This window comes from Anguilla rostrata, chromosome 14, assembly GCF_018555375.3.
Source record: "Anguilla rostrata isolate EN2019 chromosome 14, ASM1855537v3, whole genome shotgun sequence".
NCBI lineage: Eukaryota > Metazoa > Chordata > Actinopteri > Anguilliformes > Anguillidae > Anguilla > Anguilla rostrata.
Window position 1 is genome coordinate 28944127 of NC_057946.1, and position 27563 is coordinate 28971689.

A 27563-nucleotide genomic window follows, 5' to 3' on the forward strand; every position below is an offset into this window, starting at 1 on the left:
CCGATCTGAATCCAACTGAACACGCGTTTCAAATGCTGAAGAGAAAACTTAAGGCAACTAGCCCCCGAAACAAGCAGGAGCTGAAGATGGCTGCAGTACAGGCCTGGCAGAGCATCACCAGAGAAAATACTCAGCACCTGGAAATGTCTAGGGGTCACAGACTTCAAGCAGTCATTGTATGCAAAGGATATGTAACAAAGTAGTAAACACAACTACTTTCATTCACAGAACATCAATATGTCCCAAAGATTATGGTGACCTGAAATGGTGACTATGTATAAAATGTTTTGTAATTTTCACATGGTGAAACCAAAATGTATTAAAAAATACCCTTTATTAAAAGCTGAAAATATGCAATGTAACTACATGTGAATTGTTTTATTAAAAATCTAAAATTATGGAGTACAGCGCTAAATCTAAATATATATATATATATGAATTTGTCCTAAACATTATGGGGGACATTATACATTCGCCAGCCAACCACATGGTTATGTTCCTTGGCATTTGACGTCATATATGAATTTGACTGGTGCAGTAAAATTCTCTCATGCGTTTGATAATTGGAATTCAGTATTAATCGAATTTTTAATCCAAGAGTTGAACAAATGCATGGCACATCACACAGAGCAAAATATTACATTTTATGTTCTGAAACTACTCCGAACTTGGATTGAATCCAACAATTTTTTGCTTTGGCCCCGCTGTGCTCAAGCGGAGTCCACGCAATAAACATTCTTCAATGAAGGCGGTGCCTGGTGCTTTGGAGGAGGGCTTCGACTAGTCTATCATCAAGTTCTGAAGCGCAGCGTCGCTAGTCAGCTGGTCGAGATCTATCTCGGTCGGCTTGAGGAACTGCGCACCGGAGTTTTGGTCAGCTACCTGGCTGTTTTTGTTCTCTCACCTGTTTAATCTCTTTTTAAGATTGTCAGCAAGTGCCACGTTTTTCTGGCGAGAATTAGTTCGTTTAGCTGCATGAAGATTTTGTTTTTGCCTACGTGTGCGGTGCATTCATTTTATCTATTTCGCCGAAGAATTGCAGCCCAGTTTGTGGGTAGCTCACGAGGTCCACGCAATACCAACCCAGCGAGTTCAATGATCGGCAAGCTGTGCGATAACTACAAAATGTGAAGACCATGGTTGAAGTCCGTGGCTCAGCAAGAAGTATCAAAGTTCTGTTTTTTTGGCGAGTGTCAGTGGGGATCCCGGATTTGTAAATTGGCAACGCGCTTAACACCTTTAAAAGGACATTTACTCGGTAAGGTCCAGCAGTCTAGTAGTCATAACTTTCTTAGTTATGATAATTCTAATTGCTCGCTAAGTTTTGAATTGCCAAGGGAAAATAGTTTAATCTCAGGAAAGTTGAATTCTTAAAAGTAGGCTGAATGTCAGCGACGACTAACGAATATTTAAGTATTATAATCTATTATTGTTTTATTGAATCTCAGTTTTCTGATCATTATATGTATATGGGCCTGTCTCGTTGTCTTCCTAATTCTGAATACTACTTTGTTTTGTTTGCAGGTCGTCAAAGATCGGTAAGGCAGTTCCGAGATGCTGAACCAGAACATAATTAAAAAGAATTGCCAAGCTCCTGATTAAAATCGCATCGGAATTTAACATCGTAATTAACTTTTTTAAATGTTATTATTACATATTATATATTTTTTCAAAATAATATTTTACCGATTTTGTTTGTTCTAAAAGGTAGCCTATCATTTTTCTTTCGTGAGTACTTAAAAAGGCCGTAGGCTCTCGTTGACACATCATCTCAACGCAAAGGATCCACGAACGATTTTTTTAGCCATGGCATTTTTAATGAGAAAGAAAAAGTTTAAATTTCAAACCAGTTTTACGCTGGAGGAACTGACGGCTGTGCCGTTTGTAAATGGGGTGCTTTTCTGCAAAATCCGATTGCTGGACGGGGGAGATTTCGTCGCTTCATCTTCAAGGTAAGTCTTCACAACACTGCCGTAGCTGTCAATTTACTTCGTGACAGCGTGAGACTGATTTATTTGTAGGCTATGTTTTTGCATGTACATTGTGGATTTTATGGACGTGTGTGTGCGCGCTTATGAATACGCGCCCTTTGATGGTACCCACTTTTCATCCATTGATGTGGTTTTACGAAACCTAATCATCATGGGGCGCGCACTTATAAGCACACGCCTACATACATCTTTTTTTTTTTTTATGTACAACAAAACGTATTTTAATCTAATGCCAGTTATACTCTCATAAAAATACTTCGTATAAGATAACAAGGAGTTCCATTTTTTTAATGCGGATTCAGGGATTATTTACGTGTCGTCAGTTTGCAAACCAATCAAGGTGTACACCTGCAATTTGTCTATCTGTATCTTGAGCAATCGCCATTCGCCCGAACCGTGTTTATTCGCAGGTGCTCTGGAAAGTCTCTGGTACTTCATAGACAGGTGGTGTTGGGAAAAGCGAGTAAGTCTGCTCACGCGAGAACTCTGTTCAATTTTGTATTTTGTATTCTGAGTAAGCTCTACTGTAGCAGCGATAACTCGCAGACGTATGCAGAATTTAGTATTTATACATTTGGTCTGTTTAGGTTATGGAACAAGCTAATTTTCCCCTCACTGCTTGTGTGATTTAACTGTATTAGACTTGTATAGGCTAAACTTATTGCTTAGTGTGGTTTGCCAGAACTTAAAAAAAAAAAAAAAAAAACAAACAAATGGCCCCTCAATTGTAAGTTTGAGTTTGCAGCTGTATGCGTTCCGTAAATTCTTGGTCAAACAATGCTGGTGTGTGTCCAGACTGATGCTGCTTTTTTATGTACACAGAGTAAGATGGGGTCATGGTCGAACAAAAGCCTGTGAGCATATAAATCCAATGCTGTTCTATGGCAGCAAATTTTCAGGTTGAAGAGTTTTATGCATATGTGAATGATGTGGAGGCCATACTAAGTAGTACACTGTGTGCGCGCGGTTTGCCTTTGTATACCTTATGGGTTTAAAAGTCTTGAGAGGGAAGGGTTTTTTTTTCTTTTTTTACAATGTATCTTATGTGTAAATTGTGTGTTTGGCATGTGTTTACTCATACTTGCAGCCATTACCACATTATTATTAGATTTAATATTTGGAGGATAAGCAGTAAAGACAAGAATACATGTTATACATGTAGCTGCAACAACAGGTTGGACAATACTGAAAAGCTAATGTAATAGTTGGCATGTCTGCGACTGTTCAAATATTCAGACTTATTCCTAGCATAGTACTTATCCCATGACTCATGAATCGTTGCCAAGTTTCATCAATTTGAGAAAGTCAGAAATTTATGAGATTTCTCAAACTGGTAAATGTCGGGTAAAAAAATAACAGTAGAGAGTCCCCATGGTGCTCAGTTCCCAAGCGGATAGCTCAGATAAACAGGAGGGAGTCTTCAGAGTTCTTGGCCATTAATGGCTATTAATAATAGGTATATCTTTGTTACCAATAAAACTGAATTTTACCAGTAAAAAAAGAAAAAACAATAAGTAAAAAATGGCAGACATTTCAGCTTGGCCATCAAATAATGAATAAATGCAAGCAGTGTTCAATGTGCCATAAATGTGTATGTTAGCCTGGGTATTCGGTCTGTTTTGCTCTGGTTGTGTCCCTTCCTGTGACTTGCCCGGTCAGCCTTTGTGTATATCGCCCGTGCTTCTCGAAGGAAGAAGTTGTAAAGGGGAACCTGAGAGGCTCCTACTGCGTGCACCCTGCGTTATAATTGGCGTTCTGTTTCTCGCTCGTAGCCTGTGGAGACACCCACAGGGTCTTTTTTGGCAAGTGCCGTACTTGGAACTACCCAAGCTCAAACAAATCATTTTATTTGTACTTTCCAGCCTTTCCTAAGAATGTGAAGTTTTTTTTAATGTCTGTATTTTTATTGATGCATCCTTAGGTCCACTTCAGGCTGCGTAATCGGGAGTTTCCCCTTGCTAAAGTTACTGCTCTTGAATAAAAACATCATCTTCAACTGCTGTCCGTGCAAAGTCCTTAAGGCCCGGGATTGCAAGTGAATTAATTATTAAGTTTGACTGGGCGTGCGACGACGTTCCCAAGCTGTCGGGGGGTTGTTTTATTTAAAGCCAAATGTCAAGCTGTGTGAATAAATGGCAGTGCTGATGCGTGTGGCAAAGTGGCCAGGGGGGGCGTGGTTTCGGGCTTCTGGGCGGGCGTGTCTGTCCGCGATGGACCTGTTGGCTAGTGCGCAGAAGAGGGAGCAGGTGTGGTGGCATTCCAGGGTGAGGCTGGCTGGGAGCCATGGGAATCGTATTACTGCGTGTACTCTATTCATTTACTTAACCGATGCCGGCATCCACGGTGACTTGCATTTCTGGACCGTTGTGTGAGTTTACATACCGCACGCTGCTGCGTGAAGCAGTAGCCACTGTAGATACACTAATAAATTCATGTGACGTAACTATACGGAGTAGTTTTTCTAGGAGCAAACAAAGAGGAGTGAAGCATACTGATCATTTGAACAGGGAGATGCGTTCCTGAGTTCAGGGTTAATGGGGCACCTGCGCAACCTCACCAATCACTCCCCTGCAAATGCCTTGGACAAGAATTTTAATGTATTTTTGTATTGACCTGTTGAAGGCTTTTGATAGATTATGTCAGTCTTTCAATCAGCAAGGATTGTCTCGTTGACATTGGGAATGCAGGTGTGCTTTCTTTAGAAACAATTTATCTGAGAGATCTCCATGCACGGTGTCTGTGTGGATGGTCAAAAGTGGAGCTTCCTGGAGACCTCAAGATGGGTTCCCCAAGATGCCCGGTTACCCACAGGATGATCCACTGTACATGTTACATTGGGTCATCCCTTCGCAATATGCAAAGTGGGTGATGATGTCATCACTAAGCGCCTGTCACATCTGTCCTGCAGCTGGTGGCTGGATGGGGCACGTGATGAGTAACTCACTGGCATCCTGTCAGTTTTCCATTTTTTCCCACTCTCTCTGAGCTGAAGAACAGTCAGCTGATCGATTCACTCTTTCCAGCAGAGTGGAAGAAAAACAAGAAAGACATAATGGAGGGAAATGTGTTTTTCCTGTGTGATCTTTGGACTCATGCGTACACGTAACTTTCTGAATTTTACTTCAGTGCTTTTCTGTTAATCATGAACTGAAGCCCATCCAGAGACAGGACCCGAATTTCATGTGCATGTCTCATCATCCGTGCATGTCTCTGCTTGTATAGTGTTAATAATTTGTATGTGGTTTGTGTGCGTGTGCGTGTGTGTAAACTGTATCTGCCTGTGTGGGTGTATGTTTGCATTATGTGACTGCTGCGCCCATCCTGGAGGTGCTGATCAGGGTTTATTGTGCGTGTGTTATGGAGACGGGAACGGTCCTTGCGTCATTTCGCCAACGTTAGGAAGCTGTTTGCCGTCAGCGTTAGGGGTGTTATTCAGTAATGAGGCGACCCCACTGGAGCGTCTTACTGCAGTGAATTAGCCATGGAGTGAATTCATCTACACACTGCTGTCCTGCTGCTCCGTCTGTCCGTCCTGTCCTGTCCTGTCCTGTCCTGTCCATTTGAGTGTGTGCGTCTGCATGTCTGGCAAATTTAGATTTTATGTGTCTGTTCGCATATATTTGTGTATAGGGAGTGTGTAGGGTGTGTCCTCTCACTGAATGCGCTGCTGTAATTGTTTAATAATTTCTGTGATCATTGGCGCTCCCTCTTATCCTGCACTGTATCCTGTTCATAATCTGAGGAGGTGTGAGAGGTTATTGTTTGGTGATAACGACTGTTAGAATTGTTCTGGCAAGAAGCAAATATTTTTCACACGCCACTTTAAGGAGGGATTGGTGGAAGATTTATCATTTCAGGTCTCAACTGTACCTTCAGTTCTGCCTGCCACAGGAGGTCTGTAACATATCCTTTGGTGTTAAAAGCGGGTTGTGTAAGAAATATGCGCCTTCAAAAGAGCTTTGTCGTATTCATTTGATTAAAGTTATGTCACTTCCTGTGTTTTTCACTATGAAGTTGTATAATGAGTTACCAGGGGGTGCGAAATCCAGGCTTAGAAAGGAAAAGTCCTCCCCAGGATTTTGTTCCAATCACCTGGATTTGCTAATTAGCACAATTGAACTAAGTAGTGAAATCAGTTCCTGAGTGGAATAAACACATGGCAGGACTTTCTAACCCCTGGACCTTCCACTTCTATTATGTACAAACCTACAGACTTGTGCCTGTTTGGGGTCTGTATTGGGATGATTGATGTACCCCGGGTCTCCTATGTTGTTGTAGTGCAGTTCACTTATAGCTGATTGACAGGTTGCTGACCCCATTCCCATCCAGCTGTGATGCCCTAGACTGGTGCCCCCTGCTGGCAGTGCAGAGTGGTGCTTATGGCAATTCATTATTCACTCATCTCTGCGGGACAGAAACCCTGACATTTCGAGCATGCCCTGTGCTTTGTCTGCTGGGAAACCGGAGCTCTCAACTTAGCTGTCAATCACAGGGTGACTGTGTAGAGACACACGTATCACACACACACAATTGGTAGACAGAAATGAACGCACACGCACACACTCTCAAACACACACACATACGCACGCACGAACACTCACACACGCACACACACACACACACATACGCATGCACGAACACTCACTCACTCACTCACTCACACACACACACACACACACACACGCACAGTGTGAGGTGTTTTCCTTGGGCGGTCGGCTGTGGGAATGCTCTGCACGTGTCCAGTGCAGACATTCCACATTCCTGGAATTTCTGTAGAAAGAGAGGGAAAACCGAGAGAGAGAGAAGGCAGTAGAGAGAGGGTGGGAGAAAAGCAAACCATAAATACATCTGCATGTATGGCTATAAAGATATGCGTATAAACTTGCAGTTTTCTCTAAATAGCAATTGGACGGAAAGACTGATTGAGCCTGTAATTTTGCTGTGTGCCGCCCAGTTTTTTTGTGTGGTTAGGCTCGTGACAGCTACTGTGTGTGGCTACACTGTGGGTGGGGGGTGGCGGGCGGGGGGCAGTAATGGGGGGTGAGGTCAGGGGGGGATAGACAGCTCTGACTGGCATGTTCATGGCCTTTTACCTCATCAGGCTCTCTACCCAAACCCCACCACGAAATTGAACATCTTCACTGGAACACGTGTGCAGAAACGCACATACACACATTCATATCTTTGCATGGTCACACACACACAAGCACACACCTGCAGGCATGCACAGAGGCCCACGCACACACGTGCACACACACTCACAAACACACATTCACATCAGGAGAGAGGGAGGATGTTTCTGCTATAACAGGACAGAGACTGCCCTGAAGCAAAGGGAATAGTGAAGCATGAAGGCCACATTTGCATTTTTTGAAGATGACTTCACAGCATTCAAGGCCCTTCCCCCTCTCTATTTTTCTCCATCTCTCACTTTCTCTTTCTTTCCCTTTTTTTCTTTCTCTTTCTTTTCTCACTCTTTCTCTCTCACTTTCTCTCCCTCCTTTCATTCCTCTGCCCCCTCTCAGATCAGCTCTCTCGCTCTCACTCTCTCCCTCGCTCTCTCACTCTCACTCCTCTCTCCTCGCTCTCTCCCTCTCCTTCTCCTCTCCCCCCCCCCCCCTGATCTGGCCTGTGTGTCCTGGGGGGTAGATATGTCTTTTCGCTCACTGGCCCAGTTTCTCCCGTTACTCTGATTGGCGGTATCCTGCGTTTCAGACGTTAATGAGATCGAAGTCCTCTCGCAGCCGAGGTGGGGATTTCCGCCTCGTTGTAAATCACTCGTATGTCACAGTGTCGTATGGCTGTGTTGCTGTGGTCCGCGAGGGCGCCATGACAGGGTTTAACATAACAGTTTAGTTCTCACTGGGGTCTTGGGTGATTCCGGCGCTCCCCTGTTGTGGGGACTTCCCCCCACATCTGAAAATTCCGCTCAGCCCCCGCACCCCCACATCAAATACTTGGCACTGTGTTCTTCCTGCTGAAAGGTCTGTCTCCCAGATCTTCAGGTTCCCGATGCACCCTCTGAAAATTTGTGAAGGAGCACATGTGACCAGGGGCAATGTTGTAGCTGTGGATGTTTCTTAGCATAATCCTGTCAGTGGGTTCATGTGTACGATTTAGTGCGTGTGTGAGCGCTCATGTCTGTAAATGTCCATTTTAAGCGCCATTAAATCTGGGCAGTTAAATTTCTCATTAACTATGATGGGGTTTTATGGGGGGTGGGAGGTGCAGCCATTGTCAGCCATCTGGTCAGAGTCAGCCAGAATGTGTTCTTTTTTTTTGTTTTTTGTTTGTTTTTGTGTGCAGAGTTGGAGGTGGGGCTCTTATCAGGCCTATGACCCTGTGACAAAAGAGGGGCTAGCTCTGTCTGCTTCTAAAATCATTTTCAAATTCATAATTAAATTCAGATTCAAATACAAGATGATTTACTGGCAGGAAGTGTGTTCAGAAATTTGGCCAAATAATGTGGTAGCAGTCTGAGGTGTGTGTGTGTGTTTTTTTTTTGTGTGTGTGTGGGTGGGTGTGTGTGTGTGTGTGTACATGTATGGTGATTTATGCTGGTAAGTGTATAGAGGGTACAGTGTGTGGGATGGATTTGACTTTTGGAGAGATTTGTATTTTACTCTCTGCAAACTGATACCATAGTAGCACTCTCTCCGTCTCTCTCTCTGTCTCTCTCTCTCTCTCTCTCTGAGTTTATAGGCCAATAAACTGAGGCGTTGGTTGAAATCTCCTGGGTTGAAGCTGCAATCATTAACGCTTTACACACGCAGCCTCACCCTGACCTGTTACAGAACTGTACAGTTATGCTCACATATATGAATTAAAGCCAGAGTCGGAATTCTGGAGAAGTGGATCTGGCAGTTGGCCAGCTCAAGACTTGGTAATAGAATTAATAGAATTGTTTCGTCGTTGCTTTTCAAGGAGTCATGGAGCAAGCATGCAAAACGTGTTTTGCTAAGACATCTATCTGGCTATAGGTTACTTGATACTGCAGAAAATAAGAAAGTGAGTGGCACACATACTGTACTCCAAAAAATGATATCTTTACAAGCTAACTTTCCAGTACATGATGTCCCATCGCACGTCTATCATATAATTATGAAAGTCAAAGGTTCTTAAAAGTGATTGTGCACCTGAAGGACTGTATATGGTTCATACCATCATTAGTATTTGAGAGCCTCTTGTTCAGACTGCAGTTATGACACCCTAATGTGTTACTGCTGTCAACCCAGTCAAATAAATAGTAGTAGTTGCTTGCATGGGCAAGAAAAGCCATTAGTGTTGCTGGGAAAGTGATTAAGGCAATATTTTGGGTTCCATATGTTAAAGCAGCTAATGGGGTTACCTCCCCCCGCCCCCTGTCCAAAAAAAGCACTGCCTCCCCAAACCCCCAATCACATGGAACAGCTCTTCATGTTCTTCTAGACATGAGCCCAGACGATTCATTTTTTAAAAGTGCATGTCCCATCACAAGGGTATGAGGTCTACAGTTTTGGAGTCAGTAAAATATGAAAGAGAAGATGGACACACACACACACACACATACACACATGCACACACACAAATATGATCAGGTGTCTTGTAGCGCATTAGTGACCCATATACAGGTAAAAGTCTGTTCTTTTTTTTAAAAAAAGCTCTCAAGTATACATTCCAAACCCATATCAGTAGTTTTCCTTTTAATTCTGGGGTCCTTGGGGGATTTCCCCTAAAGTTAGGGATGTGGTCAGAACTGTTATTGGGGTGTCTGGAACAGTGAGTGCAGCTGCTATGCCGGAGAGATCAGTGTGGGGCATACCAGGACATGGAAGAGAGGAAGAGGGCCAGGTGTAAATGGGCTGTTTTAGGGCAGGTAAAGGTGTGGCAGAGTCGAAGAGGGTGGGGCTAGGGTGGGGCTGGGCAGGGCAGACTGGTGCCCATATCCTGCCCTCCTGGCCTTTGCAGTGCATGCTGGGACAGTGCATGTGTGTAGCCATGAGCAGTGAGCGTGGGTTGTGGGAGTCTACCTTCACATGCCCTGGGGAACACGCCCCTGCTGTCCGGTGCGAACCGGTCTGATCCGGTCTCTGAGGTGATCTCACGTTACTGGGCGTCTCTGGATTGTGTGGATTCCTCCATGTTGGTTAGTTTCTCTCAGATTTTAGGGCCTCGTTCTCGCCGTTTCTCTGGGAGGAATTCACCCAGGAGGCTTTCATTTAGAAACCACAGCATTGTGTTGTCATATTTCGAATTTTTTAAAAGATCTTTTGTTTGTTCTACCATCCTGTAGCCTTCTTGCGTCTGTTGAAGCTTAGCACTGGTGGCCATTTTAACTACTTTGATGGGAGACCTCCTGTGAAAACTATGTTGTTGTTGTTGGAAGAGGTGTTGGTGGGCCAGTAGGGGGCACACTTCTTTTGGATCAAATAGAAATCCTGAGCCCCAGCAGTCTTGGGGCACTGTGCTGTAGAAGGTGCTGTCCTTTGGATGAAGGGTTACACTCGCTTTGATAACTAAAGCTACCGTGGCATTTTTCAAAAGAGCAGGGGTGTTTGGCCTGGGCATTCTGGTCAAATTCCCACAGAGCCGGCTTTCTACTGAACAGTCCTCTGAAGTGTTTTGTACTGTGTAATGTGTTTGTAATATGTAATGTAATATGCAATGATTAACTGCTGTCGTACCAGAGAGAACCCCCGCCCCCCCCGCCCCCTCCCCATCAGAGTCACAGAGCGCTCTCCCGGTGAAACCAGCATCGTAAGGCAGTCCCCCCCCACCCTTTCTCTTCTTATGAAACAGGCGGCAGAAGACTGCATTATAGATGGAGTCTCCTTTTTTTAGGCTCTGGACAGTAATGCCTCTGGAGTGGATTGTGCAGCTAGAGCAGTGTTAACAGAAGCGGTTACTTAACGCTACCGCTACCACTCTTGCTTAACATCCTTTTGCCTTTTGCTGAGCGTATCCTTGACAACCTGCGGTGGAATACATTGTTAGATTGCGCGCATTCTGCAATCTATTATTTCTCCATGATTGCAGCTGCAGTGCTATATTGTATATGTTTTCTACTTGGTTATAGCTGGATTTTTGACATTGGAGTTCTTGGACCTGCCCAAAGCTGACCTAACATTTGGACCCGTGACCCTGATGACCAGAGTCTAGCGCCCTAACCCCTACCCGTCCATGCATGCAGAGAGAGAGGGTTGAGGGGAGAGGAAGTAGAGCAGCAATTGAGAAGAGACCTCAGACCATAGTCTGACACTGTAGACCGAGAGACTGATACTGCAGTCTGAGTATAAGGCAGGAAGAGGAAGTAGGGGGTGACTGTCCTGTCTGACTGAGGTCTGGCTCTGCGGATGAGTCTGTGTGCAGGACCAGGGAGATGGAGCTCCCTCCGGTAAACCCCCGCGCCCCCCCCCCCCATCCTTCATCTTGCTTGAGGAGTTTGCGTGCCGTTTGTGCCTTTGTTTCGCTGATTTAAAATCAGTGCTGCCGGATTGTAGGTGGTCCCTATATTTTCCTTTTCTGATGTCACATCTGTCATGGCTGTCTGTCTTGTGTCAGTGAGGGTAGCAGTGATAGATGGCGTATGTCCCCTTGTGTGTTATTGTAAGGATCAGACAGTCTGTGTGGCCGTGTGGTATCCATTAAGGCCATTTCCTCTGTGTGTGTGTGTGTGTGTTCATCTGTTTCTCTATCCAGAAACACATGCTTGATGTACGCTTACGTAAGGTAACACTGAGTTTTGTGTATAATGTGTATAATTTTGTGTATATGCATGTGCATATTTGTGCATATGAACATATGTCTTGATGTGTTCTAGTTTGTACCATAAATTAAAATCATTCAGGCACCCCTGTTAAACAGTTTTATAGGAACGATCAGGACTAAAGCACATTGCACAAATGACTTCATTTCAAATTTGAAATGACTTTGTCAGACAGACTGGACTAAAGTAACCAATCACACCCAAAAGGGCCACCAGCACTTTGGGTTGGACTCTGTGTGTCTGTGAACACTTTGGGTTGGACACTGGTGTCTGTGAACACTTTTCTGTGTTTGCCCGTGTCAGGAGCTGTGCTCGCCTTAATTCCCATCTGTTCCTCTCACTCATTCAAATTCCTAATGAAAATGTGCTTTATTGCCACACGAAAAGACCTTATCACCAATTTGTAACTTACTTGTCCAGAGGTAGGGTAAGAATGTGATGAGGAAGGGGTGGTGGCTGGGGAAAGACAGCTGAAAAGATGGCTGGATCAGAACTGAACTTCTGTGGCAGAGTGGAGGAACACCCCCCCCCCCCTTGCAAATGTAAACCCTGGCCCTAGAGTCAGCACCAGGAGCTCCAGACCTCAGCACAGGAAGCTGCCGCTGGTCATTTCCTGTGGAGTGGCAGGTGCCAGTGAAAGCCTGTTACTGTGGGCACCAGTGAAGCCGTAGCGCTGTGATGAGTGCGGACAGGTGTGACAGCGAGCCCGGGCCGAACTTCAGAAGACTTGTGTTACATCACCGTGGAGACCGGGCTCGGTGGGGGAGGAGGGCTGGGGCGGGGGGTTGTTGTGGAAAAGGCAGTCAAATGAAGATAAGCATACAACATTAATGATTGACCTATTTAAACAGGCAAATGCTGTGTGTTTGAATGTGTATGAGTCATGCTCCTTCCGAAGAAGTCTGTTAGGTGACAGATTTAATCCTTTGAAGAGTAGATTTTTTGGAATGTTTTTCAAAATTCTACGTCGATGTTCTAGAACTCCATTGAAGTTACATCAATATTAGAATGTTCAGTTCAGAACATTCTAATTACAATTGTGTGATCTTGTGTCTTGAAGGGTTGAAGATTACACATTATATTCCCTTCATTGTGCACAGTATTGGCCGTATGATCAGTGATTCGAATGCAGATCCACCCCCCCACTCCCCCCACCCCCTTTTCCTCCCTCCCACAGGAACTGACCCAGCATCCTTCTGGTTTTACTTTCTTACCCACAATGCATTGTGCCACCCTGCTGCTCTTCAGGGAGGGCCTTTGCAGGTTGAGGGAGGGCAGTGTTTCTACAGTAACAGGAAGGGGAAGGATGTGTTGTGGTGACAGTGTCTCGCTTCCTGTGTGCAGCATATGAGCGATGGTGCTGGCAGGATATTTGGCTCATAAATCTCTAGAACGCCCTGTTTGTGAAATACACTGTTGGTAATAGCCGCAGTGTTTACTGGATGACTGGATTCTATGGAAACATCAACATAAACCGCTCAATGTCGTCTGACAGACACCCCTGCAAGTCTGGATCACTGCCATAATATCTCTCACTCTGGTAATAGATACTTCAGTAATACGGAAAGAGTGCACAGCTGTCCTGGCGGGCCGCAGTGTCTGCAGGTTTAACTCCAGTCCTGGTGGGCTGCAGTGGCTGCAGGTTTAACTCCAGTCCTGGGGGGCCACAGTGTCTGCAGGTTTAACTCCAATCCTGGAGGTCTGCAGAACCTGCAGGTTTTACTCCAGTCCTGGAGGGCCACAGTGTCTGCAGGTTTAACTCCAGTCCTGGAGGGCCACAGTGTCTGCAGGTTTAACTCCAGTCCTGGAGGGTCGCAGTGTCTGCAGGTTTAACTCCAGTCCTGGAGGGTCGCAGTGGCTGCAGGTTTAACTCCAGTCCTGGAGGGCCGCAGTGTCTGCAGGTTTAACTCCAGTCCTGGAGGGCCACAGTGTCTGCAGGTTTAACTCCAGTCCTGGAGGGCCGCAGCGTCTGCAGGTTTAACTCCAATCCTGGAGGTCTGCAGAACCTGCAGGTTTAACTCCAGTCCTGGAGGGCAGCAGTGCCTGTAAGTGTGTGAGTGTCAGCTGGCTGGGGGTAATCCTGCTACAGGTTCTGGGATGGTAGTTCTTGTGTGTAGTGGAACAGGCTTTAGATCAGGGCTGGGTAAGCTGACCTGAGTAAGAGATGGTTTTGCCCTCCCCTGAGCCCACTAACAGAGAGTTGCAGGTTTGAATCCTGTGCGGGGAGATGGTGCTGCACCCCTGAGGGAGCTACAGTGCTTTGTCCTGGATTTCTTCCTCCTGCTGTGTCACTGTGCGTGTGCCAGTGTGAGTGTGCGCACTACCGTCTGTGCGTGCGTGTTTATCGCTTAAGAAAGGTTTACGGTCCTGAATTTTTTTGGCTTCTCATGTGGTGGAAATCGCTGATAGCTGCAGCTGTTTGGAGAGCTTCCAGAATTCCTCGGAAAAGGAGGAGTTTGACTGGGCCATTAGCAGAGAGTGGGAATTCCGCTGGGGAATATCGGGGAAAAGGGAGCAGCGTTCCTGTAAGAAGCACTCCGGAACTGCCGATCTGGATCTCTTAGAGCAGAAGAGGCCCAAAATCGTCTTTAGAACTCAACAGTCACCACGGTAACACAGCCGTGTCTCCACCTGCTATAAAAGAGTCGAGGGAGATACAGTAGAGGGAGGAATGGTCAGGAGGAAAAGAGGAGGGCGGGAGTAAGTGAAGAACAGTTGAGGGAGAAAGGAGAGGCAGGAGGAGAGTGGGTGGGTGAGATTGGGGCTCTGGCAGGGAGAGCTGACACTACACGCAACCTAAAGATATTCAGGTCAGCAAAGCGTCATTTGTCGATGATGAGCCCTCTTTTCTGTGCTGCGTGGTCTCCGTGACGACAGAGATGAGAGCGCAGGCCCGCCGTGCGTCCCACTTTCCCGCATGCTCATCTCAGCCCGGGTGCCAGAGACGTTCTAGCACATTCTATGAAGACCTGTCATCTTACAGTGTCCTGTGTGTTATGCCCTGGCATTTCCCAACAGCACTGGCGACCATGCGCAGGCGCTAGTGAATTGGGATCCACTTTTTGATCTTTAATTAGTTTTTTTCAATAAAAAGTGTATTTTAGCAAAAGCCCTGTTGATGAACATGTTGAGAGACCCTGCCCTGACCAGTGTCCCCCCCTCTCTCCCCCCTCCCCACTGTCTTCCTCTGTAGGGAGGAGGTGCAGGAGAACTGCGTTCGCTGGAAGAAGAGGTTCTCCTTTGTGTGCAAGATGAGTGCCAGCTCAGCGACCGGGGTGTTGGATCCCTGTGTCTGTCGAGTCTCTGTCCGCAAGGTGGGGTACCCCAAAAACACTTCCAACACCCCCCTCTTCCCACACACACCACCACCACCATCATTACCAGGAAAAAATGTCTCTCACACACTGGCATACACAGACACACACCAAACTCTCCTTCCAAAAGACAGGGCGTATGTAGAACTGGATGTAGTTATGTGAGTTGACCTAGGAGAAACCCCCCCCCCCAGTAGGGGGTGCTATACCTTACACACCTGTCTATGGAATGAGTGCTAATTAAGATGTAGTTAAACTGTGTTACGCCATGCTCATTAAACATCCCATGGCTCTATCAGCTAAGAAGAAGAGTTTAAGCTAAATCCAAATTTGTCCGTGAGCTCCCCTCCCCTGCAGCTGATTGGCTGCCCGCTCCCTCGCATGCCGTTCTCTGGTCCCCAGGGCATTGCTGTAGAACAGCTGTCACTTTACTTAATGGTAAACAAAGGTGAAATGTGATATACTGCATGTGTATGTTATGTAAAGGGGGGAGTTTGAACGCACGCACCGGTGGCAGTGTGTGTGTGCTCCAGGGCTCATCTTGTCTTTTCCTGTTTGCTACTGCAGGAACTCAAAGGAGGAAAGACTTTCTCAAAGGTAAGAGTTTGACCTCAGACCTTTTCCCACTCCCCCCTCTCTCTCTCTCTCTCTCTCTCTCACACACACACACACACACATATGTACACTCTCACTAAAAACACAGTAACATCCTGAACCTCTTTTGACGGTGATAAATAACAATAATATTGACAATAACAATAATATTAATAAACTATTTGTATAGCACCTTTCATGCATTACAGTCTAACAGAATAAAAAGATAAAACAATGATAAAACCAGGAAAGTTTCGTAGAAGAAATAAAATGAGATTGAAAACTTGAAGGAGAAAATTGCGATAGACAAAAACATAAAATGCAATGATCAGGGAAACTGAAACAGGTGAGCTAGCAATAAGTCATGTAATTATTACTACGGTACAGACACTGTCTGTGTGTGTGTGTGTGTGTGTGTGTGTGTGTTTGTATGTGTGTGTTAGGAACACCACAGTGTGTAAATGTGCCGAGTCACACATGCAAGCAGGTAATGGGTCATTCTAAAGTCCATGCTGATTGGTTGTGGATCAAAGGTGCCCTTTGAACCCCATACCCCCCCCCCCCCAGTTGCACCAGTGTAGGAGGGTGGAGGTGAAAGTTCAGTTTCTCTTCCCTGTCAGGTCTTGTGTGACCTGTCCCACTGAGCTGCCAGGGACCTCATCAGGGAAGGGTGGGGGGTGGAGAGGAATCGGGGGAGTGGGTTTTTTTGTCATCTCCAGTGACAGTTACTCGTCTCTCAGCGCCGAGTTTACCTGGGTTTCAGGGGAAGTTCTGCTTCGGACTTTGAACTGCGGCCCTAACCGACTGTTCCGCACAACACGACATGTTGCAGCAATGCAGCAATACGCTATTTACTGATAATACTTAACAAATAGTCAAATGGTCAAACAAAACACGGCAGCGAGTGTGCTAGAGCAGGTCAGACGAGCGAAAGATCCCAGCAGGTCTTTAATCGGGAGTGGAGTTGATCTGCCCCTGGCAGATGCTCTAGATCTCCCGGGATACGTCTGGTGACGTCTGTCCTTTGCTGTGTGTTTGTTCTTTTGGTCTGTTCTTTGTTTTTTTCCTTATAGTTTTTTTTTTTGGCGATGTGATGACTTTAGTTCAGCTGGAGGCACTCAGGGCCCCTGTGGTGCTGGGGTGTGAATCCCTTTTTGGCTGCGGAGAGGGAGAGATGGAGCCGTTCCAATCCGGAATTCACTGTGCGCTGCGCCACCTGGTGGAGGAGCTTTGATATTGACTGTGACTTTAGAAATTCTCAAATTCATGCTGAACTGGACTCCACGTTTGGAGTCAATTCTGGGAATTAATTCAAATTCAGATTGTGAATTGAAAAGTGTTCATTATCTTCAATGAAACTGAGCCCAGACCATGCTGAGGGTCGTGTAGAGCTGCCATTTGTTGAATATAGAAGCAGAATGTGTAGACTGGTCTTGTGGAAATAAAAGAGGTGAACAGGATAAATGAACGAACGTGAAAGCGGTGATGGTTGCTTTAAATCTGGTGCACAACAACGGTCGAACCATTTCAGTATTTTGTGCCAATTTATGTTCTTAATTGTTTAGTAAGCTCAATCTTATCTCGACCTGGACAGGAGCGTTAAATTCGCCCGAGATTTCACCATAAATTTATATAAGTACTGTTCTGTATCTGAGATGTTATGGCTGGACTGTAGTCTGCCTTGCCCTGGGCGTCCTGTACGCAAATTCTGATGGGATAGAACAGTATGACTCATTGAATGAAACAATAATGGTTATGGGATAATTCTTACTTTTGTAATAATTATGATAGCGATAAGAATAATAATAATAAAATGTTGACTCGTTTCCTAATCTCACAGGAAGTGCTGCAACCCTGGTCACTGCCGGGAGGTGAAAGGATGTTTTCTGTTTGAGGGAGCTCCTCTCTGTGTCCGGGATAAAGTGTTCTGCTGAGTCGGCAGAACGTTGTGAGCTGTTGTGATGATCATGTGTCCCAGCGGCACCGGGCGGCCCAAGTACCTCAGGCAGGGGGAAACGGGGGCAGAAGGGGGTTCCTTCCCATCCTGTGATACCCAGAGAAGCTCCGGGAAGATGTGATGGGCCTGGCTGTTGTTGCTGGAGTATGTCTGCCTGCTGATTGGCCAGGCTGTGGTTGCTGGAGTATGTCTGCCTGCTGATTGGCCAGGCTGTGGTTGCTGGAGTATGTCTGCCTGCTGATTGGCCAGGCTGTGGTTGCTGGAGTATGTCTGCCTGCTGATTGGCCAGGCTGTGGTTGCTAATTTTTTGTCTGGCCACATTGGCCAGACTGTGGTTGGTGGTCTGAAACTGTTGGAAGTTGTCACAGCAGGGTCTACTCAGTTCTTCAAGGTGTCACATGATCACAGCTCACACAACTGTGGTCATGTGACACCATCAGTAGCACTGGTATACAGCAGAATGAGTCATCCTCAAAGTAAGTCATGTTTTTTAATAGCACTGGCCTACAGGCTGTGATCAATTGTGTTTTTAAATAGTGATGGAAAGCAGAAGTATGAGCACTACAGAGGTAAAGCTACACATGGGGAGGCAGTCGGAGAAAAAGTCTAAACATAGACATCCAAGCTATTTTTAAAACATGGACTCCACTGGCCCTGACACCCATGGAGAGTATACTTCAAAACAAGTTGGTTGACAGGTGCATTGAATCTAAAATAAATACATCTAGAGTGACTTCTGGTAAGCAATGGAGCACCTTCACTGTGGCTCGTGGCTGTTATCTTTCTCAGTGTGACTGGTGCTGACAGGTTTGGTGTGCGTATGCGTGCATGAGCTCGAGCAAGTGAACAAACATTTGTCTCATTACGCAACCTTGCTCCCAGTGTTCTAAGTCAGGGACAGGAGTCACATGACCGTGTGGGACATTCTAGAGTTTCGAGGTTGCCAGGGGAACAGTGGAACTCTTTGTGCAGTTTGGTGACATTACTATGGAATTGCAGAGTGGGCCTGTAGCTGAAAGTCACTGTCGGTCACAGCAGTGCTTCGGGCAGGAGCACCTTTGCTGTTGTTTTTTTTTGGCTGGACCGCAACAGCGGGGCCAGCCCTACAAACGCAAATGTCTGTGACTGACTGACTGACTGACTGAGTGATGAAGTTACACCATTGGTCGGCCGGATCATGTGTGTTAGGTCTAGCCATGTACTAGGTTTTGACCTGGTCTTGTTTTTCAATTTATTGAGTAAATTGGGTTTCAGCACCATGCTCGAGGGTACGAGCATGCCCCTCCCAGAAGTTGAACCTGTTTTTGGGCCGGTTTATTAACCACTGCTGTCCCTGGGCCCTCAGAGAAATAATTTGTAGGCTTCTGGGTAAAATTTTTAAGTTGGGGGAAGAGTGAGAGAGAAGTTCCAGTGTGTCATAGTACTACAGGTACAGTGAGGAATGTGATAATACAGGTGTGTGTGTGTGTGAGTGTGTGGGGGAGGGGAGGAGGGCATGAATAATAGAAGGTGTGTGTGTGTGTGTGTGTGTGTGTGGTTGAATAATAGAAGGTGTGTATGTGAGAGTGAGAGTGAGAGTGAGAGTGAGGTGAGGTGAGAGTGAGAGTGAGAGTGAGAGTGATGAGTGTGAGTGTGAGTGTGAGTGTGAGTGTGAGTGTGAGTGTGAGTGTGAGTGGGTGGTGAGTGTGAGTGTGAGTGTGAGTGTGAGTGAGAAACACCGCTGCAGCCCCAGGCGGCCTCATGGCCAACCCCGTAACAGCATTACATCATTACAACGCCTACTCCTGACAGACATGCAGCTCAGTGTTTTCAACTGGGACAGAGGGAGGGAGGGAGATGGAGAGATATGACAGAAATAAAGACAGAGATGGATGGTGGGTCTTAGAGAGAGAGAAGGGGGTGTGTGGTCTGAGCGAGTGATGGCTTCCTGGATGGGGAAAACCTCCCAAACTCCACACAGCCCTGCATACATAACGACACACTTCAGAAATGTATCAACCTCCTTCCCACTCCCACTCTCTCATTCTCTCCTCTCTTCCTTCCTCTCTTCTCACACCCATTCCTCATAATTTCTCTCTCTCCACCCCCTCCCTCTCGCCCTCTCCACCCCCCCCCCCGGGCAGCTGGGCTTTGCCGATCTGAACCTGGCGGAGTTCGCCGGCTCTGGCTCCACGGCGCGCTGCTGTCTGCTGGAGGGGTACGACACCAAGAACACCCGGCAGGACAACTCCATACTGAAGGTGAGCAGGGTCGCCGGCGGCGTGTGGGTTTGAGTCCCCTGTGTGTACACGGGGCCAAATTATCATCGGCCGTTTCCACTGGCCAGTTAAGTACTGGGCAGCCGCCCCTTGCAGGCTTCTAGCTCTTTGGTATTAAAGCTTGCTGAACAAATATTCCCCAAAACTGGACGGAATCGCCCGTGTTTGAGGAGGGGAAATGGCTGACATTTGTATTGGGGAATCACAGGAGGGTGTGGGGTGTGCCGAGCCGAGAGAAAGAGTGTTTGTCCCGCAGACGTCGAGCCGAGGACCCAGCGTTGAGTAGTCTCGCGTCTGCAGTGGAGGCTTAACGCTGGGTAACCTGAGGCCCTGCACACCGTGCGGCTGTCCCTAGGGGAAGGGCGAGACTCTAGTGAGCTGGTGTGTGTTTTTTTAGGTCACGATCGGGATGACTCTGCTCTCTGGAGACCCCTGCTTTAAAACGTGAGTGTGCCCTGTGTCCCTTTCCTCTCTCCTGTGTGAGATTTCTCTTCTCTCTTCTGGCTGGTTTTCTGGCCTTCTTCTGTGAGATGTCGATGCTAAATGAAGAAAGGAATGCACTGTATTTGTACAGATATTCATCTGTAGAAGCAGAAGTCCTGGTCTGGGTCTGGGTGGAGGGAATATGTCCAAGAAAAAATATGGGGAAATCCCCTCACCAAGGCTTTTGATCAGTGTGGTGTTTTGCTATCGTGTGCAATTTGTCAGGGCCTTTTTGATGTCACTTCCTGTCCCTTAGGCCCCCAAGCACAGCCAAGTCCATCTCGGTCCCGGGACAGGACCACTCCCTGCAGCTGGACTGTAAGGGGGAAGGCACCACGACCACACCCACCGTGGGACGGGCACTCAAAATGAAGAGCCCCGTGCTCAGCTCTGGTGAGAGACTCACACAAGTACACAAGCACTGAGATGCACACGCCTGTATGAGCGTGCACGTGGGGGCACACTCACACTCAAGCACAGTAATGCTCTCTCACACCTTGTGTGTGCACACATGATGTTCTGCTGGTTCTGCATGGTTGCAGGTCTGCTAAAGGAGCTGGATCAGAACCCTTCCAGCCCAGATGAGGTTTTTCACACCGGCCACTCCCGCAACTCCAGCTACACCAGCCAGCACAGCAAGACATCAGGTCAGAACCCTCAAAACAGCACCCCCTGTGTCTGCCCTAAATCACCCACAGCGCCCCCTGTCTCTCTCCCCTAAATTACCCACAGCGCCCCCTGTCTCTCCCCTAAATCACCCACAGCGCCCCCTGTCTCTCCCCTAAATCACCCACAGTGCCCCCTGTCTCTCCCCTATATCACCCACAGTGCCCCCTGTCTCTGTACCAATTTCACAGTGCCCTCTGTCAGCATTCTTCTATTGGCTTATGCCAATCCATTGGTTGTCTGTGATTGGTGGAGCTCATCGAAAAGGTGACATCACAACTGCCTGTTCCCTGTTTAATTATGTCCCCCCTCGTGCTCCTGCTCCTCCCCCTCCTCGGCCCCCGCCTCCAGGCTGCAGCACGGAGCACTCGGCCTCCTCCAGCCTGACGGACCTCACTCACCGCCGCACCGCCTCCACCAGCAGCAGCAGCGCTTCTGGGGCCCCCAGCACAGCCGCGGAGGCCCCCCAAGAGCCCGAAAGGGAGCCCCCTCGCCCGGAGAGACCACCCCGCCCCCCGCTCCCCATCCTGCTCTCCAACCGCCCTTCCAGGCAAGGACACCCCACCCACATCACCTGATCTTTGACCCCGCCTCCGTTTGCCTTTCCTCTGTCTCTCTCAGGAACAAGCTCATGACAGGGTGTCCTTCTCTCTTATCAAACCTGTGATTGGTTAAAACCTGTGATAGCCCATGATGGCCCCACCTACCTCTGGCATTTTACTGTTGTCCTTGCATAAGGCTAGCACATTTAACTCCCAGGTTTGACTCCTGTGTTGGAACCTGTGTGTGTGAGTGTATATGTGTGTCCGATGGCCGCAGGAGGAAGAAGGACGTGGCGGAAGAGAGGCAACCCACCTGGGTGGATGACACGCGCATCGATGCCGATGACATCGTCGAGAAGATCGTCCAGAGCCAGAACTTCTCTCACGACTTCAACAATGAAGGTCAGGCTCATCTGCAAGGCAGATCACAATGTGGGCAGATGTAGGGTCAGGGTCGACAATAAGGCACAAGGGCAGCAGCAGTTGTGGTCAATGATGATGATCATAGTTTTGATGATGATTCCAGCAGCCAGTTCTCATTTGATGTATCTGGTTTTGTAAAGTTGATGAGGATATTTAAAGTTCATTTCATATAGTTTATTTGGTAGGGACAATGCAAGTTAACATAGTACCACTTCAACTCGTTACAAACAAGTTGATGTAACTGATGTACCGCATTCAGAGATTATAGCTATTGCTAGTTTCCAACTCCTGTCCCAAGTTTGGCTTTTAATAAGTTTAATAAAGTTATGGTGACGGTAACTGAGGTGATGGTAGATTTGGTGATAAGGATGACTGAAGTATGGTAAGGAGGTGCACAGGTGTGTTGAGAGGTCACATGTTTGCCCATCCCTCCCACAGACAGTAACCTGAGACTGTTTGTCAGCCGGGATGGGACCACAGCGCTCAGCGGGGTCCACCTGGGGAACAGGTGAGCCGGGACTGTGTGTGTGTGTGTGTGTGTGTGTGAGCGTGCACATGCACACGCACACGTGTGTGAGCGTGTGTGTGAGAAAGACACTGTGTTTCCCTGTCTGTACTCTTTACGGTGCTGGACTCATAACCATGAGTTCCGATCCCAGCTTAGACGCTAAAATAGAAGTCGCTGCGTGATAAGTGCGGCTGTGTGTCTGGATGGGTCTGTGACTGTGCGTCACCCGCGCCGAGTGACTGAATGATATTTATAACTTAAGTGTATACTGGCAGCGTGATTAAAACTGGACTCACATTCCTGTCTGTGGGCCAGTGGAGGCACTGAATCCCAGCTCTTCTTCCCACTCACCAGCTGAACTGCACATAATGTATGGGATGACAGAGGAGTACTGCTGTCACAGAGGAGTAGCTACTTCTCACTAGCCCTCTGAGCTCACGTCAGTCAGAACAAGAGCAGCTAACAATGGGAGGGGCTCCCCACTCCCGTGTCTGTGAGTGTGGGATGTTTATTTACTGTGTGTGCCAGTGAGTCAGTGACAGCTGGCTGAAGGTGGGGTTTGCGGATGAGGATGTGTCATTGACTCGAGGAGAAAGCATGGGGCTTCCACAGATTCTCTGTTATAAGATATCAGCCTGTCCCTACCAATGGGTGCGGTCTTTAGCTTTAACGCTGGAGGTTCTGACTCTCTGTAGTCCCTCTTACAGACTGTCTGGCTCTTCTTCCAGTGTTGTGATCGCTTTGTCTTTTCTCTCTCTCTCTCTCTCTCTCTCTCTCCTCTTCCCTTCCTACCCTCCTTCTATCTTTCCCTCCATCTCCAGGGTATCAGCAGGAGTGTATGAGCCTGTTGTGATTGAGAGCCATTAGACCATGCAGTCCTGGAGACTCACCACCCTCCATCTTGTCCAGCCTTGTGGAAGGAACAGCAACACCTGTGTGTGCGCGTGCGTGCATTTGTGCGTGTGTGCGGACAAAAACACAGCAAAACGAAAAATACAGGAAGCGGGGAAATCTGCTATAACCCTGTTTGTGGTGATTGGGTATGAGTATGTCACTTTTACATTCTTGTTCTTGTTTAAACACACTGGACCTGGAAACTTGGAAATCCCAAACTGCTTGGCACCTAAAAGAGAAGAAAGGCATTCTGGTCAATGTAGTGTGGAACACTGAAAAATAGAGATGTCTCATGGAAAGCTTCAGTACATTTTGGTGCCAAGGAGTCTGGGAAATGAAGTTTTTTTTGGGAAGTGTAATTTAGGGTAATGGGATCAGTTGCATTAGGTGAACAACCACAGCTTAGTTTAGCTCTTCAACTTAACCTGTTTAACATTACTGTTGCTATTTGGTAGTTTAAACCTGTGATTTGCTGAGTGTATATTACATTTTTGTTTCTGTGTATGTATATGAGAGGGAGAGAGAGACAAACTGATGGAAGAAGGTGCAAGCTTATTGACTTATACACAAATCTACACGGGGGATAAAATATGGGCAATAATTTTTGAAGACCATTACGTGGAGACACTAAGGGTCTATTAAAGTGGGTTTGAACACCCGGTTAGGTGTGGTCTGTCTCTCTCTCTCTCTCTCTTTCTTTCTGTCCCTCTTCCTCTGATTGAGGAGAGATGGAAGAGACATTTTCCTGGTTTTCTTGCATACAGCGGTTGATACTGAATAGTAAAATGGTTTAGTGTGTACACAAAAAACGAACCCTGGCTCATCGCCAGGTACGTAAATGAGCTTTTGCATAACTGGTGCAACCAAATCGCAGACTTGGGGAAAATGGGGAAATGGTGGGGCTTGGGGGGGAGGGGGTGGGGGGGTTTGGATGGTGTAATTGACCATTTGTCTGTCTTATGTGGCACTTTAACATGTTTTTTTTGATGGTTCTGATTAGTCTACAGCTGCTCTGTTTATGGGTGGTTTTTACCTCAAAGCAGGTTTTTGGGGAACCCCACTGGAACTCCCACACAACTGGGGGGCACCTGCTCTTGCATTCATTTTGGGGGGGGTCACATTTCATCACATTGATAATAAGTTCAATAATATAGTATAGTCCCTAGTCATTTATGGCAGGCCAAATTTGACTATTGGAGGACAATTGTATTACCATTCTCACCACAGAGGGGCTGAGCCCCGTTTACTTTCCGTTTTGGGGTGTCCCTGCTATATTGGGGTGCTGCTCTCACACCCTCATTTGGCTAGTGGCTACAAGAGAAAGCAAAGCACAACTTTGTTTTTTTTGTTTTTTTTAAATCTGTTGGATTATTGGTTTTTGTCTGTTTGACCCCAAGAGTGATACCTGATACAGTCTGTAATGTGTTTTGCCCCGTGATGCCTCTCCTGTGTCAGTTTTGGGGGTAGATTCCTGTCAGTGGTTGTACCCACCTGCCATCTGCGAAGTGTGGAACGCTGAACAGTCTCCAACTGGATAAGCAGTTTTGCTAGGAGCTACGGTTGGTTATGAGAACAGCCATAAGATCAACCCAGCCTGGAAAAGACAGAAACTGACATAGCAGAGAGCATCTGGATGTTTCCATTGATTATTCTTTTCTTTTTTTGCGGGGAGGTGGAAGGGTTGAAATTTATGCACTTTGAGACTGAGCCTTTCCAGAATTCCTTACAGAGAGAAGCGAAATGACAGTAACTGGGCATAAGCCAGAGAGCATCTGTCAAATCAGATGTCTGGTCAAATCAAATGCAAAAATGGAGGTTGGGAGGATGGTTTGCAGACAGAACGCTGGAAACCTGTTTCCCCCTGAAAAATATCTTTAAGAAACTACTGGTGGCCTGTTTAGTGTCCCACATGATTGAGACTCCGCACCTCTGGCTCTACCACAAATGCACAGCACATCAGCCATTGGCCTCATCTGATTGGATCATTTGACGCAAACTGCGCAGGTTATTGGTCCAGTCTTGTGACTCCTTGTTTAGAGGTTGGGTCTGTGCCCATCTGCATCTTAACTGCAGGACCCTGCAGGGGTGACGAGCTGTTGTCACGAGAAAAGTGAGCGATGCGTTGTGGGTAGGGTGAAATCAGAGGCAGTGGTTCAGAGAGCGGTGCATTGTGGGCACTGTGAAGTCAGAGGGAGCTGATGTTTAGCTCATTGCCCGTCTCTGTGACTCAGAGCACCTGGCCCGTCCTGGAGAACAATGGTGCTTACAATGGAGGCTTTCTGCTGCTCAGACCGCCCTCCCGGCCCCTGCCAGCCTCGCGGAACGCAGCAGGCCAGTGTTCCGCTCCCCGCGCCCGAATGAATGCGATCTCTGTCAGCACAGTGCAGGCTCTTGTCTCCACGGAAAATTCCTCTCGCCTTCCAGTAGATCTGGAAGTTGTTTGTCGGCAGGAAGAAAAAAAACGACTCTAACGACTTCAATTCTGTGTACGTGTTGTCATTTGAGTTTTTCTGTGTCTGTGGGTGTTCAGTTTTACTCCTGTTCTTTCTTAATGAGGAGAAAGGGAATCCTCTGTGCAATATGGGAGTTTTTGTTTGCTTCATGATTCGTTTCTGCTCTGTTTATGTGCACCTTATTTAGCCACGTTTTCCAGAAGGCCAGTGCTGGCACTGGTGCTTGCTCATCACTGATCAAAGATAATTGGGTTGAAAGAATAGGTAAAGGGTTGGGGGGGTCAATTACCCTTCATGAAAATTGGCAGTGAATTAATCTAATTTCTGTTTGTTTCCTGAACTGAAATGGAACTGACCTCGTAGTAAATATACAGAACTCTTGTGTTACATGTCTAGTGTTGGGGCATATGAGGACAGTTACCATAACTGGCTCCTCCTGGTGGAATGGAGGAGTATGGCATGAAGATGCTCCTTCTGCAGAACTCTCATTCAATGGAATCTGCATTGTGAGAGGCGTTGCACTTTTATCTCCAAATGGATTGTGTGTGGTGTGTGTGTGTGCACATGCTTGTGTCTATCCTGAAGAGAATAATTTGCTGTGCTTTAATATGTATTTCTAATTTTAAAATCTTAAATGAAAGCCATTGTCTCTAACTTCAGTTTTTTTTGTATGATCTTTTTATGTTCTTTTCCTGTGTGCACTTTTCTTTAAAGATTAATGTGAAAAGAGAGTTTTAAACCTTGCCTGTGTCACTGTTATTGCCGTTTTGTTTGTAGAGGTTCAATAGCACACCAAATGTGTGTTTAAACTCCTTTTCTTAATTCTGAACCACTGAATCCTTTCTGAAGCTGAGGGGTGGAGCTTCTCCTTTGTCTCCATGCTGCAGTTTCCTAACACATATGTCCCTGTTTCATTAATGATTGTAATGATTATTGTCTTTTGTATGTGCATTTCTAAACCAGCGGGCTGGTTTCATATTGAGGGAGGTGAAAAACCACCTGTCTCTCGCTGTCTCTCCCTCACTCACAGTGCAAACGCAAGAATGGTTATGTTGAATTTTGCATTAAAAGGCCATGTGGCATTTGTTTCTTGATTTCTAGGTTTTTAAGAGGGTTTGCTTTGTTGTACAGCCTTCTTTTTTCCTTGCATACTTGACTGTAACTTGTGATTTTTTTAAAAAACAAAATAAATCTCATTCTTAATGTGATGGAGTTGATAAGATCTGTGGGACTAAATGGTGTGGTGTGTGCAGCTGTGATCCATAACGAAACATTACAACATTGATATTGTGTGTGTGCGTGTGCGTGTCATGTGTGTGTCATGTGCGTGTTGTATGCGTGTGCGCGCCTTCAGAAAGTACGCACTGCCCCTGAACTTTTTCACATTTTGTCCTATTACAGCTTCAAATTTAAATGCATTGAAACATTTTCACCCTTCACCACAACACAATAAATTTAACAAGAAGGACAGACTTGCAGTTCTAATTCACTGAAGTATTAAGCCCACTAAAGTCTGGCCATTGTAGACAAGCTTTTGGCCGCAATTACAGCTCTGAGTATGCTCGAGTAAGTCTGAGTTTTCCACATTTAGATTTTGGAATTTTTGCCCATTCCTACATGCAAATCTGCTCCAACTCCAATTGCCACATTGGACAGAAACTTTCCAGTCATTCCAAAGATTTTGAAATGGGATTTAAATCAAAATTTTGGCTGGAACTTCCTGTTTTTAAGCCAT

The 27563-nt window shown here is 46.6% G+C and overlaps 1 protein-coding gene across 1 annotated transcript; it reads left to right on the forward strand.

Annotated features, from left to right (window-relative positions):
* The first annotated feature begins 782 nt into the window (after positions 1–782).
* LOC135238972 (early estrogen-induced gene 1 protein-like) lies at positions 783–27036 on the forward strand. Its single transcript, XM_064307224.1, has 12 exons — positions 783–1258; positions 1525–1952; positions 14930–15050; positions 15618–15647; positions 19725–19841; positions 20257–20303; positions 20599–20735; positions 20885–20989; positions 21360–21558; positions 21828–21952; positions 22412–22481; positions 23303–27036. The coding sequence occupies exons 2-12, from the start codon at positions 1807–1809 to the stop codon at positions 23346–23348; spliced, it is 1143 nt and encodes a 380-aa protein (XP_064163294.1). The 5' UTR covers positions 783–1258; positions 1525–1806; the 3' UTR covers positions 23349–27036.
* The last annotated feature ends 527 nt before the right edge of the window (positions 27037–27563 follow it).

What these genes read in the sequence shown, in the direction of transcription:
- LOC135238972 (XM_064307224.1), top strand. Translation starts at nt 1,807, where the DNA reads ATGGCATTTTTAATGAGAAAGAAAAAGTTTAAATTTCAAACCAGTTTT. An exon ending in GAGGAAAGACTTTCTCAAAG is followed by an intron (nt 15,648 to 19,724) that starts GTAAGAGTTTGA and finishes CCCCCCGGGCAG; the next exon opens with CTGGGCTTTGCCGATCTGAA. An exon ending in CTCTCCAACCGCCCTTCCAG is followed by an intron (nt 21,559 to 21,827) that starts GCAAGGACACCC and finishes CGATGGCCGCAG; the next exon opens with GAGGAAGAAGGACGTGGCGG.